Source organism: Arachis hypogaea, chromosome 13 (genome assembly GCF_003086295.3).
Source record: "Arachis hypogaea cultivar Tifrunner chromosome 13, arahy.Tifrunner.gnm2.J5K5, whole genome shotgun sequence".
Lineage (NCBI taxonomy): Eukaryota > Viridiplantae > Streptophyta > Magnoliopsida > Fabales > Fabaceae > Arachis > Arachis hypogaea.
In genome coordinates this window covers 141,680,984-141,698,107 of record NC_092048.1, presented here as the reverse complement: position 1 = coordinate 141,698,107, position 17,124 = coordinate 141,680,984, and the positions used below count along the sequence as shown (strand labels likewise).

Sequence of the window (17,124 nt, the reverse complement as noted above, 5' to 3'; positions counted from 1 at the left end):
ATCTCATTTTGATCGGGTGAATTTTGGTGGATATTCACAAGTATTAATTGAAAAATACAACATAAAAATTTATTCATATTATTTTAACCTTAAACAATTTTAAATATATAAGATTATTTATATATTATCTATCATATTTTTATAATAGTATTTAGATTTCATATTAAAAAGTTCAACAATAATTAAAATTATAATGTTAATTATGTTTTTATATAAATAAAAAAATATAATTTAGCGGATTTTTGTGAAGCAAAAATCTTTTTTTCACTCTAATTTATTTATGAAAAGAGATCTCTATTTTTGTAAAAATTTGACAAATCTTCAATTTATACTTATTTTGGTAGATTTTTTTTTTACAATTTAATTTTGATGTACTGTTAAAATAATATCATTTTACATGTACATTAAATCACATAATAATACATTAACAAAAATAATTATATTTTATATTGACTACATAAACAATAACTTAAAAAAACAGTTGTAATTATACGACTATGTAAACGTTTTATACTCTTTAAGACTTAAAAATTAAACTTTTTCTTTTATCGTCTAATATTATCCTAACAACTTTCCAACAGAGTCATAGTGACAGCATATTTGAAGTAATTAATCAAAAAAGGCACATCATTATTTCATAAATTTAAACATCAATTAAGATCAAGTCTATGCGGTTAATTAAAAGCTCTAGATAAATAAATCACTCAAGCTTACCAACACACCAAAACATCCACTAAACGAAGTTATCATAGTTATTTAGCATGGCCCAATCACATGATAAAACGCCCATGACCAATTAAAACACTATTTTGAACTAAAGCTACCAAAGAGGGCCATTTCATGAGTATTATTTAGGTGATATATCAACATGTTCATGCCACCTTTTGAAATCTGGAACCAAGAAGTAGGACGAACAGGAATATAGTGGCAGAGACGTTATTTTATTTTGAGGTCAAATTCGCTGCAATTTTTATTTTGTAATATTTTATATTGTTAAATTAAATTATATTTCAATTTATATATATGTATCATTAAAAAGTTAACTGTTTTTCTATAATATTATAACATAACTAATAATGATTTGACATATTGTAAAGTTATAGTGCTCCTTAGAGAGTGTAAGGAAGAAAATGAACAACATGGATAATCACACGTGTATAATTTACAATATTAGTTTTTTCGTGTTATAAATGTTTAGTTTTTCTCCAAAGATTGTTATTGTGTAGTATATCTTTAAAATTAAAATTAAATTAAAGAATTTAGGAGTGCTATATAAACCCTTAAAATCTTTTAACGCTCTTAAAACTTCAACAATTATATTGTCTTAACATCGATCACATGTTATGTTGCTAAAGGAGTGGTTTACTGATTAAAAGTTTGACCCCAATTTGTATTACTTTAGGATAGTGATGCTTATTGAACAAGAGTGGGACTTTTTCTGTTTTAATTTGTTGAATAAGTATGGAATATTTTTTTTCAAGAGAAGATATTATGAAAATAAGAAAATCAAAATTAAAATCATTTATATTATATAAGTTTTATTATCTTAATTTAGAAGTGATTGGATATTTTTATTTTATCAACTTGTTTTCTTTAAAAGATTCCATAAAGATATTTTAAACAAGAGTATTTGTGTTTCAGAGTGCTGTTGCTGTTAGTTTCTTTTTTTCCTTAAAAAAATTATTGCTTGTAGCAAACTAAATAAAGAGGTAACATAACTAACATATATGGTTCAGTTATGGGAATATATATATAATAGACATCGTTCATATGTTTTATCCATTAATAATTAATTACTAACTGAATCGGACAAGTTGGAATTAAAATGGAAATCATGGCGGTAGCACGATTTCAAAGATTTGCATCAAGTGAGTATCAGAGTATCCTCACTACAATTTATACATGGGTGGCTATCGATAAGATAAGATAGAGTTTGGATCCAATCTTAATTTTATCTGTATATAAATTTAATTTAATTTTATTTGTGAGTTAAGAATATTTTAACTCTAATTTTTATTCGTTTTTAACTGTATAAGTTATTTAAAAAATATAATATTATTGTATAACGAGTATATAAATTAAAAATTTAATACAAACACTTATTTAAATAGATTAATAAACTAATCACTACACTAACGTTTAATTATTTTTTTATTTTATTTTCAGAAACAATTTTTTCGGTCAAGATTTTTTCTTTTTAAAATCCTTTTGTAGCTCACGTTTTTGTTTTCGCGTTGTAATTTGCATTTTTGGGTAGTTTTGCTTAAAGATCTTTTTGGGCTTTATAGGTCCAGAGGTAGATATATGGGCCTAAGGCCCAAGTTCATCAACAACAATATACGCAGTCCAATCTAAAATCTTAAAACCCTAATGGCATTGAACCATATATATTGGCAAACAATTTTTCAGCTACTCAGGAACTCTCTCAAGCCTCGACTCCAAAACCTAGCAGCAGCAGCAGCAGCTTCAAATCCTTCGGCCATCAGCTATGGTATCTCTATTCCGAATGCTAACCTTTCTGTTAGATTTCGATTCACTCAATTCTCTTGGTTCCAGCTCTATTCTCGTTATGAATGTTCATGCTTATCTTTTCCTTCCTAATGTGCTTTCACTTTGGTAATGTCTTGTCGTTTTGTATGATTTGTGATATAGTTAATGGGTTTGATTGTAGCGTATTAGGGTTTTACATGGTGATTCGGTTACGAATTGATTTGCCGTTGATGTCAAAGCTTCTTTTTTCCTGGTTTTTTCTTTAAGATCTGACTGTTTGTGTGGGATTATGTTTGCATCTTTATGATAATTTAGATAAAACAATTAGTAGGAGCTGAAAACAAGAATAGAGGAAATGTTAAAACGTTATAATATATACATTCATTGTTTAGAACTTAATCTTAGTATCATTGTAATTGGTTATGTTTTATGCTTTTGTGTTTATGGATAATTGGAAATGTGAGGGCATTCAATTCTGAAAGTGTATGGTTTACTTGTTACAGTCTAGGAGAAAGGTTAGAGAGCCCAAGGAAGAAACTGTCACTCTTGGCCCTGCTGTTAGAGAGGGTGAACATGTTTTTGGTGTGGCTCGCATCTTTGCATCATTTAATGACACCTTTATTGTAAGTATACCGTATACAGCTTTTCCTTAGTACTTTAGTTGAATTAGCTAAATTTATGTTTTAATTGGATCGATGGTATGATTACAGCATGTGACTGATTTGTCTGGAAGGGAAACCCTTGTCCGCATCACCGGTGAGTACCTTTCTCTTTACCTGAGATTGTTTTAAGCGGATATTTTTATTCTGAAACCGTTTTATAAAACTGCCTTTTCTTTTTGTAAACAGAATGTGATATAGTAATCTCATTTTTCATTTAACTGTTCTAACTTTCAACTAATACTACCCGAGATAAAGAAAAGTTTGTATCCTATTAGATGCTTAAGAAATCATATAGTCTATGCTTCTCGGCGGATATAGTGGTGCAGCTACTAATTTATTTTTCTTGTAATCAGGTGGAATGAAGGTTAAAGCTGACAGAGATGAGTCATCCCCATATGCTGCTATGCTTGCAGCACAAGATGTTGCTGCTAGATGCAAGGTCATTAAATAACTAATACTTATTTATGTTTTTGGTGTTGCTTTCTTCACCGACTCTTTTAGTACTTTTTTATCGTGGGTTATATTGCCTGTATCAATGGTTATCTGTTGTATATTAGTTATGATTTTGATTGATTTCTCCAATTCATCTTCATTATCTGCTACGTCAATCGTTAAACTCATGATTATATATTTTTGGTTGGTGTTCAAAGTTTACTGACTTTACTCTATTTGGAAGCAGGAGCTGGGAATAACTGCCCTTCATATCAAGCTCCGAGCCACTGGTGGAAACAAGACAAAAACACCTGGCCCTGGTGCTCAGTCTGCCCTCCGTGCCCTGGCTCGGTCTGGAATGAAAATTGGCCGTATAGGTATTATTTTAAAAGTTCATCTTAACTTTGATTTTTGCCTTCTCATTTATGCAACCGATATGCTCCATATATATTGGCATGTGGCATCATTAATTTTCTTTCTTTTGAAAAAAAATCATAATGTTGAGTCTCTTACTAACATGCTAGTTCCCTATTCGGTTTTAGAATTCTAGCTAATTTCTTATGGCATTTGAAACTTATTCATATTTCTATTTTATTTTTATTTTCAGAGGATGTGACCCCGATTCCTTCAGATAGCACTCGCAGAAAGAGTGGTAGAAGGGGTAGAAGGCTTTAAGCTCACTTTGGCTTGCAGGAGCCTCTTTTTTGTCATTTTATTTTGTTCGTATTGGAAAACAGTAGTGGCATCTTAAAATTTAGATGAAGTTGAATTTCAATTTTCTCATATTGTACTTTTTGGCATGTCATGTCCGACTGTTTTAATTGAGTTCATTTAGAATTATCGTGTCTTCCCCTGCGCCTACTTTCTAGTGATTCCCTTTTTATGCCTATTAGATGAAGTAAATTAGTAAAATACGTAATAGATGAAACTTTTGTCAAACTGTTAATTTCCTTGCCTTTATTGTTTCTGATTTTCTTAAATTTTGATAAATTATGTTAATAGTTTTTGTCAAATAAAATTTGTTTAGAAATCACGCTTTGATGATGTATGAAGATATTCTCTTTATAAAAAATATTTTTGCTGTAAATAACAATCTATTTTTAATATCATTTTATATATCAAATTTTTAATAATACTTATTTTAATTCCATAATTGAATAAATATTAATTATTTAAATGTAAATTAAGAAGATATTTAGTTGTGATAGAAAATTTGAACCAAGTATAAGATTTATGTTCAAATCAAGGTTTAGAGGTATGGAGTTTAGAAACACAAATTTAGGCAGGTGCGGTCTGCTTGCTTTATAGTTCAACTTCGATCTACATTCTACAGATAACATGAGATGAGGAAATAAAATGGGTGAAATGACATTTTTTTCTAATGTTTAATTGCAAGTTTTAGCGTTAATTTGTACATAACTACGTAAATTGACAAGTGTGTGAATCCCTGACTTTTACCAACATCTTAATTGACATGAACTCTCAAGTCCCTTCATACTTTTGTACCAAAAAAGGTCCCCTGATATTCGAATAAACTATATAAATAGATTATGAGAAAAAGAATTGCAAATAATAATAATAATAAATGAGTATGATACGGCTAGAAATTGTGTTATATAAAATTGAGTGCAATATTCAAAAATGGGTTTATTTGTGTTTTTCGAAAATATCGCAGGCGAATTCGGAATTAACAAATTGCTGGGCAAATTGAAATTTTATTTTCAAAAGGCAATTTACGTGGCGAATTACAATTTATTTTTAAATTCAGAAAAAAGTATTTTGTCCAGAGCAAACTGTATTTTTATTTAAAAAAGGTAAAAGAAAATGAAGACTTGGAAATGAATTTTATATATATATTAAAAAGAAGAGTACTGCTAGAGAGCTAATTATCTAAGTGTACTAGAATAATAAACATGTGTATTAGGATAACAAACATCTTAGTTCATGAACACACTCATCCCAAAAACTTAAACTAATTTTGGGGTTCATCAAGGATCGAACTCTTGACCTTTCGGATTTAAAATTTTAATACCATGTCATGATATCACTCATCGCAAAAACTTCAACTGATGAAAAAAGATAACATTAATGGTTATATCTCTAATACTCGCTAAACTTCCATTGTGCACTTAACTCTGCTAGTGAGTCAATGGAACATTTGTACATAGTTCTGCTAGAGAACCAATGGAATATCGTATAATGTGTATAATAGACTGCTTATTTGGTCTAATATGAGTTAAAAATAAAAAATATCTAAGTTTATTCTAATTTTAAAAGTGTTGTTCATTACTATTGTATACATTGTACACCAATTACATTGACTCTCCCTACTTTTTCTAATATAAATTGAAAATGAAAAAATTATTCTAAAAGACCGTTAGAAAGATTTAATTATTAAAAAGGACCTTTAATACTAAAATTATTAAGGAGGACCAAATTTTTTTATAATATTTAAGAAAACGAATCAAATTTTTTTATAATATTTACGAACACGAATCAAATCTTTTTATAAAAAGATAAATATATCTTTAATTATTTTTTATTTATTTTTTATAATCTTTATGTTAATAAATTTTATTTCTCCTAAAATTTTAGTAATTTTTATTAATTATTTATTTATTTATATTTATTTTTTTTATGATCTTTACCTAACAAAAAAAAGACAAAAGATCATAAAAATAATAAATAAATAAATTAAATAAATAATAAAAATTACCAAAATTTTAGAAAAAATAAAAATTTTTAATATAAAAATTATAAAAAATAAATAAATAATAATTAAGAATCAATATTTTAATAATTAAATATTTCTAACAATTTTCTAGAATAATTCTTTGTAAATTAATTAACTAATTAATCCTAATTGAATATTCATAAATATTTATATAACATTATAAATCAAATAGCATATATTAAAGATTATACAAAATAAATAAAAAATAATTAAAAATATATTTATTTTCTTATAAAAAAATTTAATTTTTTTAAATATTATAAAAAAATTTAGTATTTCTTAATAATTTTGATATTAAAAATTATTTTTAATAATTAAGTCTTTTAAACATTTTTTAAAGTAATTTTCCAAGCAAAATTATTAAATTACCGACATGCAAACTAATTAGGCGCAAATAATAATTTTCATGCATATAAGGATTTGAATATGATCAAAATATCAAATACATGATTAAGTTGAAGCTTTTTTTTCTTTTCTATTTATTGTAGCCCTAACTTGTGAATTTTCATTCTCAGTTCACTTCCTCTTCGTCGGCGGCGAGGGCTTCGTCTTCATCCACCGCCCGCCACCACATCAGCACTCACCTACGTCCAATTCCCACGCTCCGCCGCGATTCTTCCTGCTGCTGTACGTTCCGCCCCTTTTAAATCTATTAATTGCGTTCCCTGTTTTCCTTGCTTTATTTCTGTGTGTACCACAATCTGAACTTTGTAACTTTTTCTTCATATAGAAATTCAATCCATTAAAATACGGTAAGCTTCGATTCTCGTGAATTATGTCCTAGCTTGAATAGAATCCAAGACCTTTGTTGTGTTGCAAGACTTTGTTTGATTTGAAGATTCATTGCCACTAAATCTTTGTATCAATTGTTAATATCTTAATTCTTTGTTCTGTTGCTACTACTTATATTAGGGCAAAAGGGGCATCAACAAGCACAAGAAAGAGGAAAATGTTCTTCCATATAGTTTTGGAGCGGAACATGCAGCTGCATCCCCGTTACTTTGGTCGTAACCTCCGCGACAATCTTGTTTCCAAGCTCATGAAAGATGTTGAAGGCACTTGCAGTGGTCGGCATGGCTTTGTGGTGGCTGTTACTGGGATTGAAAACATAGGCAAGGGTTTGATTCGGGATGGTACAGGATTTGTCACATTCCCTGTTAAGTACCAATGTGTTGTTTTTAGGCCATTTAAAGGGGAGATCTTAGAAGCAGTTGTTACCATGGTCAACAAGGTTTGAAGCTGTTTGTTTCCTTGATTCAAATGCGGCTAAGCAAACCAGTGGTTTATAGAATTTTGCTTACTAACTTGAGTTCTGTTTGTGCAGATGGGATTCTTTGCCGAAGCTGGACCCGTGCAAATTTTTGTTTCAAATCATGTATGCTTTTTTTTATTTGCATATTTTACCCAAAGATTGTTATTGTATGTCTTTGTTTTGAATGCTATTATGTTTATCCTTCATTATGCATCAATGAAACAACACCCTGAAATTTTGTGGCTATATTAATCTTAATATTAATTTTGGTGAGATAGGGGGTTTGGGTTGAAATAAATTGGAGGTGGACTTTGTTATGATTATGCCAGTTAAATTTCAATACTGAAAGGATGTTGTTCTTTGACGTGAAATGAGTCGTGCAATCTGAAATTTATGGGTATTAAATTGTTAATGGCCTTCCATGATTAATACAACTCGGTCACTGTGTTTGGAGAACACCACAAAGATCACTGTGTAGACTGGTGATCATTTAGTTAGAATCAATTATTCGGATAATGGGAACAATTCTTCATTTCACTTTTTCTCTATCTGAAAATGACTTAATGTGAGAATTTTGGGTTTCAGTCGAACCTGATACTGAGTTATTCCTTTAATTGTCTGACAATTGAGGAAATGTTAGTTTTGCAAGCTACAAATTGTGAATTTGTGAGTTGAGGTTGGACTTCCTCAAATACTTTTTGTTTGCATTCACTCTGCAAGTTCTGAATGAAAGTGAGCTTTCTTTATTTTATGTCGCAACTGGAATGCTTTATTTCATACCTTCTAATACATTTTTTGTCTGTTATTGTTTTCCCCCCTTGCTCAGTTGATTCCTGATGATATGGAGTTCCAGTCTGGGGATATGCCAAATTATACTACTTCAGATGGTTCTGTACGTATTTTCTTATCTTCTCCTTGTAAAGCAAGAGAGGAAATTGTGGGTTATGATTTTGGAATTAATCAATTGATTGTGCAGGTAAAAATTCAGAAAGATAGTGAAGTGAGATTGAAGATTATGGGAACTCGGGTGGATGCTACCGAAATTGTATGCACTTACATATTTATTCTTTTACTGCCTTTTAACTTTTGTGGAAATCTCTCATTGACTTTGCATATCTAGAATATTCGTTTATGCGTTGTTCCTACCATATGGTTACTTTTTCTGTTTTACTTTTAGGATGTTTAGTTCTGTGGAGTCCTATGGAGACTTGGAGAGTTTTCTTCTTCTCTTTGGTTTTTCTTTTGTTTTCTGTAGCTTTATGATTTGTTTTAGGAGGGTACCTACCCTGTGTTTTAATTCCTCCATCTTCTCTTATAATAATTTTTAAAAAATGGGCTACCACCAAGCAAGTAACTTACTACCTACCCTAGCTGAGACTGCACTTTAGTGTTGAGAATCAGTACTGCTTTATGCTGCAATGTGGTAAACTAAATTCAGATCACACTTGTATGAGATGCGTTACACTAGTAGCCTAGAGCAGTTTTAGTAACTCGTGGTTGGTGACTTGGTGCTGCTGGATCTTCAATATATATATGGTTTAAGGTTCCAATATTTATCTTGAGATAACCCCTTTTTTTTCTTTTACTTTGCAGTTCTGCATTGGTACCATAAAAGATGATTTCTTGGGTGTGATCAATGATCCTGCGACAGCTTAAATGCACCCTTCTGTACCCTTAATCGTATATAGTTTGCATGGCAAGGATGATGCACATGGAATCTTTCAATTATCTTGGTGTAGCATTTGCTGAACGCACTAGTTCTCAATGAATTACTCGACTACTGTATCGAATTTCCTGCTAACTGTTCGGGCTTAGTAAATTACTAATTAAATGTGAGAATGTAGAGCTAAATCTTAAAACGTGACATGAAAACCAACACTTATTATTATAGAAAATGTTAGCGTGTAGAAGTACTGCATTTTATAATTTTTGAATGATTATATTGTTGGCAATTTTTCTTTTTTGTAATTACGGAACTGAATTCTTGGCCAAGAAAGTGATTTGATTTATTTTTCTTATCCATTAAAACGACTAAGCTATTATTGAATTTTTCTTTAGATTAAATCGACATTACTGCCTTTTATGTGTTAATTTTATCGCGCTATCCCGTGGATCTAAAATTAATGACAACTTAATTTTTTTAACTAATCAAACGATTGTTGGGTCATTTTTATAATCATAAGAGTGAATACCCCATCCGCTCCTGACAATTACTTCGAAAGGACAACGAGGCTCTCCAAAAAAAAAAAACACTCGATCGGTCTCTGATATTTTTTTGGATTTCTTTTGGCACCGGGGTCTCGTTGTCCTTTCGAGGTAATTGTCAGGAGTCGGGTTGATTTTTTTTTTGTTAAGGATCTCGTTGTCTTTTGGAGCTATTTTGAGTTTTATTCTAATCAAAATGTTAATTTTGGCTTTCTTAGTTCACATTTGGTAGAAAAGTGTATATTTAATCTATTTAGCTAATAAGGATTTATTTTTTTGGCCAAAAAATGATTAACCTACATGAAATTTTTGAAAATGAAAAGTACAAAAATGATCCCCATATAGGCATATATTATGAAAAAGTCTCAAACAAGCTTGAGTATGAGTGGATAAGAACATTGGGACAAGATTTGGGCAGAAAGTTCGATTGTACAGAATCCTAGGTGCAATCCCAACATCAAATTCAGAAACAGTATTTTGTTCCATGTCATGTCAATGTCTCAAACAGAGAAGCTTCATTGCCAGTAATGCAGTGACTTCACTAAAATTACTTTCAGCTAATTCTTCATGAATCTTTGCTAGGACCCTTTTGTGAAAAAAAATTCTTTTCTATATCCTTGTGGGAACATGTCAACATGATTAATGAGTTTCACCCCCCACATTGCGGAAAGATAATGTTGGCAACTGCCGCAGCAGTTGCCATTTGCATGCAACAAAGAATCTGTTTTTGCCCTTTTGGTAATTTTTGTTGCACTCTTGGGAGTGATCCTATGATCACTTGGCTTAAGATTGTGCCTGTATTCAACTGTCACTTGCTCAAATACTTCAACCTCAAACATGTTGAGCTTTATCTTTGGGTTCATGTGATCCCTAACAAATGCAAATGCCAATTGGTCTCTTGGGTTAAATGCCTCCAATTCATTGAATATCAAACAGGAGAAGACGTTGCTCCTAAGTCCATGCTTCCTCAGTATTAGAGCACTGTCTGGTACATCTGTCATACATAAGTTAAAACAATTAGCACCAAAATTATGTACCTAGGATGAAGGATAAGGAAAAACATTAATTAATAATCCAAATGGTTTAAAAATTTTGCTGCTTAGCCTTAGACTGAAGGTATGATCCAAAGCTTTTGGACCACATTTGAGGAGCATGTGCAACATTACTACACTCTTGGTCTTGGATAACCAAGTTAATGTCTTGATGCAAATGTGAGTGAACAATTTCAACTTTGCATAACCAAAGAAGCAGTTCTAGAAATTCAATAGTTTATTTACCTGAGAGAAAAGGAAGCTTCTTGGGGCTCCATGGTTTCAATCCATTTTCACAGTATGTCTCCATTTGCAACTTCAAGGCATTGATATCCCACCATTTTCTCCACCTTGCAGTTGCCATTGCTTCTTCTATTGTATGCACAAAATAAGGGTGTTTCGATATAGCCATGTCTGCATTCTCAGCTACAACAAGGGAATGAATCAACAACAATGGATCAACCATTAGTTGCAGCTTTGCATCTATCCAAATGCTGAATTTTGAGTTTGGGAACAGCCTATGAACTAGATATTTTGGTATAACCCCGTTCATTGCCGGGTTCGAATATAAATCACCTTTTGAAACAACTACAATCCTCCACACACCTATCACATGTTCACTGGAATTTCTTGAAATCAATCCATGATGTTCTAGCACTTTCAGGGTAACATCATCTATGAACATGAAAAAACACACATTTTCTAGTGTTTTGGATCCAAGGCCCCTTGGTTGCCGGATTTTGTCATGGTCATTGAAGATTGCTGAAACTACAACTACGCTTGAACATTTTTCCATAGCTATTCGATCTGCATTCATGGAAAAACGAGTTAAGGTGCAACATGGAAGTATTTTTTTTTCTTTTTTCTGAAAGGACTATTTCTTTCAGAGTCTTAATTTCAGTGGCAATTTATAACTGATAGAAACTAACCAGAATCTCCAATTGGAAACCTCTTAAAGAATCCACATGGAACTGTTAGGAAATTATTTAATTTCCTAACTTATTCGTGGGCAATACATATATCAATTATAATCACAAATGATGTTATTTCCAATTAAATGACTTATATAATGATGATCTCATTTATTGTTATAAATGCTAATTGAATAAGTCATTATTACTTTTGATTTGGAATTAAATGAGAATAAAACCGGATATTATCTTTTGTTCCTTAGATAATTATCTTTTTTTGGATTTTAGATATATTATCTTTTGGGCTTTAGATACTATTTTATTTGGGCTTAAGGGTTTAATGGGTGCCATGCTCAAATATAAATAGACCTTCAGGGTTTCGGTCCCCAATATACCAAAACCGCTTTGTTGCTCTTTCCCCATCAAAAGAGTTGCAGTTCAGCCGCCTAGGAATACAGAAGGCTTTGGTTGAGGAAGATCGAAAGAACCACAAGATCCAAAATCTTCCAATCATAATTCATGTTTATGAATTCAGGTACGCTTTCGTATTATGTTATTTTTGGTGATTCAATATGGATGATCTGGGATATTAAAATTAATTTATTCCAACAAGTGGTATCAGAGCCATCCATAATTTAATCATCGAAAATATTCGATTTTATTTTTAATTACTGAATTGATATATGGATCGATGTATATATGTTTTTTTTATTACGTTACGATGTTATATATATTTGTGCGACTGTGTTTGTTAGTGTATATGTATTTAGTATTGTTCCACATATACAACGTAACATATCGCCGTTTTGGTTGCTTTTGAATATATACGTCGTATATATATATAGCTGCTACTGTTGGACGAACAGGAGATTAATTTTTTTTTATGCCAATGGCGTTGATTGCAATTCCTTATATGCATATATATGTATATCATTATGTAGGGATATTTGTATATATATTATCATTATTTGGTTATGCCTTAAGGTATACTTATATACATATATATATTTTATACGAGACTGATTTGGCATTTAATTTATATAATGATTAATTTTAATTTTAATGAATTATTCTTTTGAGATATAAAAGATTATTATACCTATTAATTTTATAAAGATGGATTCTAATTTTAACGGATCAAGAATTTTTTGGCACATGAATTATAATTATATTTTTTCTTTAAGATCTCAAAAGACATCATTAAGATTTATTTTTTTTGAGATTTAAGTATTTTTTTTATTGTTACATAAGAAAACTAGTAACAATTTGGATTATTATACTCATCTATTATAAAGATTTGGTTTTGGAATAAATTGATTGAACATTATGCTGTCAAAGTAGTCTCTTTTGTGAAAATTGATTTATTCAAAACATAAGGAATATGATGTTATGTAATTCATGCAAATATTGGTCGGCCCAAAGGAAGGTCTATATTTGGCCGAATTACATACACATGTTGATAGTAAATACATGTTTGGGTAACTAATTAAGAATAAAGTAATGTTTATCATTTATGCAAACAATGATCGGCCCAAAGGAAGTTTATTGTTTGGCCAAATAATAAGCATTGCACACTTTTGTTTATTTTCTATTAATTATGCGGTCAATAATCGGCCCAAAGGAAGGTTATTGTTTGGCCAATTAATAGAAAATATATGCAGTAATAAATAGGTTGCGAAGTTTAAGTTTCCATGTGCGCATTAAGTCGGTCCAAAGAAAGGCTTAATGTGTGACAGGAATTTTGACAATATTTGATTACTGCAATGAGAGTATCACTTACAGTTAATTTTTCTATCCAAAGATTGAAAATTAATGTTGTGCTAGATATCTCAATATGGATTTTTTACCCATTAATTACTAATATTTATTGCATGTTCTTTTGTTCTAATCCAGAAACTATGGCTTTAGCTACCAATGTTTCTGCGCAAATTAGCAGTATTCCTATGCTGAATGGTTCAAACTTTAAAGTTTGGAAGGATACCGTGGAGATTGTCCTCGGTTGTATGGATCTAGACACAGCTCTTCGAGAGGAGAAACCCACTTCCACTCCGGAAAATCTCAATGAGGTTAAAATAGAGAAGTGGGAGAGATCCAATCGAATGAGCATTATGATCATGAAACGGTCAATTCCTGAGGCGTTTCGGGGCTCAATTACTGAGGATAAAGATGCCAAAAAGTTCCTAAAGGATGTTGAAAAATTCTTTACTAAGAATGAAAAAAGCGGAGGCAAGTAGTCTTTTGAGCAAACTTGTCTCCATGAGGTATAAAGGTACAGGGAACATAAGGGAGTACATCATGGAAATGTCTCATCTTGCTTCAAAGTTGAAAGCACTAAAGTTAGAGTTGCATGAAGACTTACTCGTGCATTTCATTTTGATTTCCCTTCCTACACACTTTGGGCAATTCAAAGTGAGTTATAACACTCTGAAGGACACTTGGTCCTTAAATGAGCTTATATCTCACTGTGTGCAAGAAGAAGAGAGGCTACAGCAAGATAAGACTAAAAGTGCTCACATGATTTCATCTTCTCAGTATAAAAGAAAGCGCGATACTACTGCGGATATACCTTCTCAGCAGAAAAAGGCTAAGAAACAGGATCAAGTTTCAACCTGTTTCTTCTGTAAGAAGGCGGGACACATGAAGAAGGATTGTACCAAATATGCCACTTGGCGTGTAAAGAAGGGGTTGCCCGTGGAGCCGACCGCCAAGTGATGCTGAAAGATACATCTATGTGGCAGACGGCAATATAGTTGCAGTCGAAGCTATAGGAACCTTTAGATTATGTTCCACGAATGGATTTTATTTGGATTTATTAGAGACATTTTATGTACCGTCATTTAGACGAAATTTGGTTTCTGTTTCTCGTTTGGACAAATCAGGTTATTTTGTTCATTCGGAGACAATAAAGTCAGTCTCTTTTATAATTCAAATAATATTTGCTCTGGTCATTTGGTGGATAATCTATATAGGCTTGACTTAAAATAATAATGAAATACTGCAAACGGGTACAAAACAAAAACTAAATGAGAATTCGGCATCATTATGGCACAAACGCCTAGGTCACATCTCTAAACAGAGAATTCAGAGGTTTGTGTCGGATGGAATTCTTGGACCCCTAAAATTGGCGGACTTTGAAGTCTGCATTGAGTGCATAAAGGGGAAAAGGACAAACGAAAGGAAATTAGGTGCCGAGAGAGCTAAAGATGTCTTAGAACTAATACATACCGATATATGTGGCCCATTCTCTACTGTCTCTTGGAATGGACAACGGTACTTTATTACGTTCATAGATGATTACTCTCGTCATTCATGAAAAGTCCCAAGCCTTAGATGTTTTCAAGTCTTTCAAAGCTGAAGTTGAACTTCAACTTGGAAAGAAAATTAAAGCTGTCAAATCTGATCGTGGTGGTGAATACTACGGAAGATATGACGGTTCAGGTGAGCAACGTCCCGGGCCTTTTGCTCTTTTCCTAGAGGAGTGTGGTATTGTTCCGCAATACACCATGCCAGGCAAACCTAGCATGAATGGTGTTGCAGAGCGAAGGAACCGAACTCTTAAGGACATGGTGAGAAGTATGATTAGTCATTCTTCCTTACCTGAATCACTCTGGGGAGAAGCCTTAAAGACCGCAGTGTATATCCTTAATAGGGTGCCAAGCAAAGCAGTTAGCAAAACCCCATATGAAATTTGGACTGGGAAAATGCCCAGTATAAAGCATTTGCATATTTGGGGATGTCCAGGTGAGGCGCGACCTAATAGGCCGCATGAAAGAAAATTGGACTTAAGGACAAATTAGTTGCTACTTTGTTGGTTACGCGAATGTTCACGGGGGTATAAGTTTTACAATCCTACATCAAGGTCTAATTTTGAAACGGGAAATGCGAGATTTCTTGAGGATGTTGAGTTTAGGGGGGAAGGGAATATTAGAAATGTTGCTTTTGATGAGGATTCTATAACTGACAATGATCAGGACCTTGTGCCTATTATTGTTCAAGATACAGTTATAGTACAAGAGCACAATGAGAATCCTACTGTAGATCCAGTTATAGTACAAGAGAACAATGAGAATATCGTTGTTGCTCAATATACTGCTACAGCACAGGAAAATAATGAGAATCCTCCTCAATCCCAATCCATACAGCAAGCTCAACCTAACTTATTTGTGGGCAATACATATATCAATTATAATCACAAATGATGCTATTTCCAATTAAATGACTTATATAATGATGATCTCATTTATTGTTATAAATGCTAATTGAATAAGTCATTATTACTTTTGATTTGGAATTAAATGAGAATAAAACCGGATATTATCTTTTGTTCCTTAGATAATTATCTTTTTTTGGATTTTAGATATATTATCTTTTGGGCTTTAGATACTATTTTATTTGGGCTTAAGGGTTTAATGGGTGCCATGCGCAAATATAAATAGACCTTCAGGGTTTCGGTCCCCAATATACCAAAACCGCTTTGTTGCTCTTTCCCCATCAAAAGAGTTGCAGTTCAGCCGCCTAGGAATACAGAAGGCTTTGGTTGAGGAAGATCGAAAGAACCACAAGATCCAAAATCTTCCAATCATAATTCATGTTTATGAATTCAGGTACGCTTCCGTATTATGTTATTTTTGGTGATTCAATATGGATGATCTGGGATATTAAAATTAATTTATTCCAACAGGAACTTCCCTGCTATCGTTTCGACGATCGAAATAAGAAAACCTCAAATGTGTGCTGAGATTGCCACCAAAACTATCAGCATTCCCCTGCATATACTTCATAGAACTTGAACTTGAACTTGTAGCCAGTGAAGAGTTCATTTGGAAATGCTGAATTTCCTCCAAAACATTTCGGTATTCTAAACACAAAAACCATCACCCATTAAAAACAGAAAAAAAAAACTCTTTTTTTTTTCAGTGTTGGGATCATAGAATGCTCTGTTTTTGGCACTCTGCATTACCTGAAAAGTTAACTGGGGAAGAACATTTAGAACGTGTGGTTGAAACAGCATACTTGTGTTCTCCATAGGAAGAAGGGTAAGAAAAAATGGGGTTGATCTTAATATGCATTTGGATTTAGAGGAAATAGCGTAGAGAGCAAGGAAGAGAGAAATGAAGAGATAGAGCAGAGAGAAACAGAGGAGCTTTGAATGGAGGACAATGATGGATTTCGAATTTGTTAATAGCTTCCCCATGATGATGATGATGATGAAAAATAAGAGACTTCCATGGATTTTGGTTCCTTGGTTTTGATTTGAATTTCATTGCATTTTTTTTAGAACAAGGTAAACAGATGAGTGATCATTGATGATCTTCAAAATTCATAGTCACACCACACACATCACATTAATGGGGCAGTGGGGTCATAACAAACTTGAATAAGTCAGATCAAGAACATATATGTTGAT

General features: G+C 32.0%; 3 protein-coding genes across 4 annotated transcripts; 2 read left to right on the top strand and 1 right to left on the bottom strand.

The window, feature by feature from the left end:
* The first annotated feature begins 2,362 nt into the window (after positions 1-2,362).
* LOC112792377 (small ribosomal subunit protein uS11) lies at positions 2,363-4,424 on the top strand. The gene is made up of 6 exons (XM_025835592.3): positions 2,363-2,491; positions 2,994-3,113; positions 3,201-3,246; positions 3,506-3,591; positions 3,832-3,961; positions 4,192-4,424. The coding sequence occupies exons 1-6, from the start codon at positions 2,489-2,491 to the stop codon at positions 4,257-4,259; spliced, it is 453 nt and encodes a 150-aa protein (XP_025691377.1). The 5' UTR covers positions 2,363-2,488; the 3' UTR covers positions 4,260-4,424.
* Positions 4,425-6,710: 2,286 nt separating this feature from the next.
* Positions 6,711-9,522, top strand: LOC112792376 (DNA-directed RNA polymerase II subunit RPB7). Of its 2 annotated transcripts, XM_025835591.3 has the most exons (7): positions 6,751-6,945; positions 7,049-7,070; positions 7,231-7,549; positions 7,643-7,693; positions 8,397-8,462; positions 8,547-8,615; positions 9,164-9,522. In XM_025835591.3, exons 3-7 carry the CDS (start codon positions 7,268-7,270, stop codon positions 9,224-9,226), a joined length of 531 nt encoding a protein of 176 aa, XP_025691376.1. In that variant the 5' UTR covers positions 6,751-6,945; positions 7,049-7,070; positions 7,231-7,267; the 3' UTR covers positions 9,227-9,522. The 2 variants fall into 2 exon arrangements, with proteins under 2 accessions (XP_025691375.1, XP_025691376.1); XM_025835590.3 differs by lacking the exon at positions 7,049-7,070 and having other exon boundaries at positions 6,711-6,945.
* Positions 9,523-10,353: 831 nt separating this feature from the next.
* LOC112783771 (alkaline ceramidase TOD1-like) lies at positions 10,354-16,786 on the bottom strand. Its single transcript, XM_072210952.1, has 5 exons — positions 16,678-16,786; positions 16,440-16,575; positions 11,736-11,800; positions 11,053-11,613; positions 10,354-10,769 (listed from the first exon to the last, which is right to left on the bottom strand). Exons 1-5 carry the CDS (start codon positions 16,784-16,786, stop codon positions 10,354-10,356), a joined length of 1,287 nt encoding a protein of 428 aa, XP_072067053.1.
* Positions 16,787-17,124: the final 338 nt, after the last annotated feature.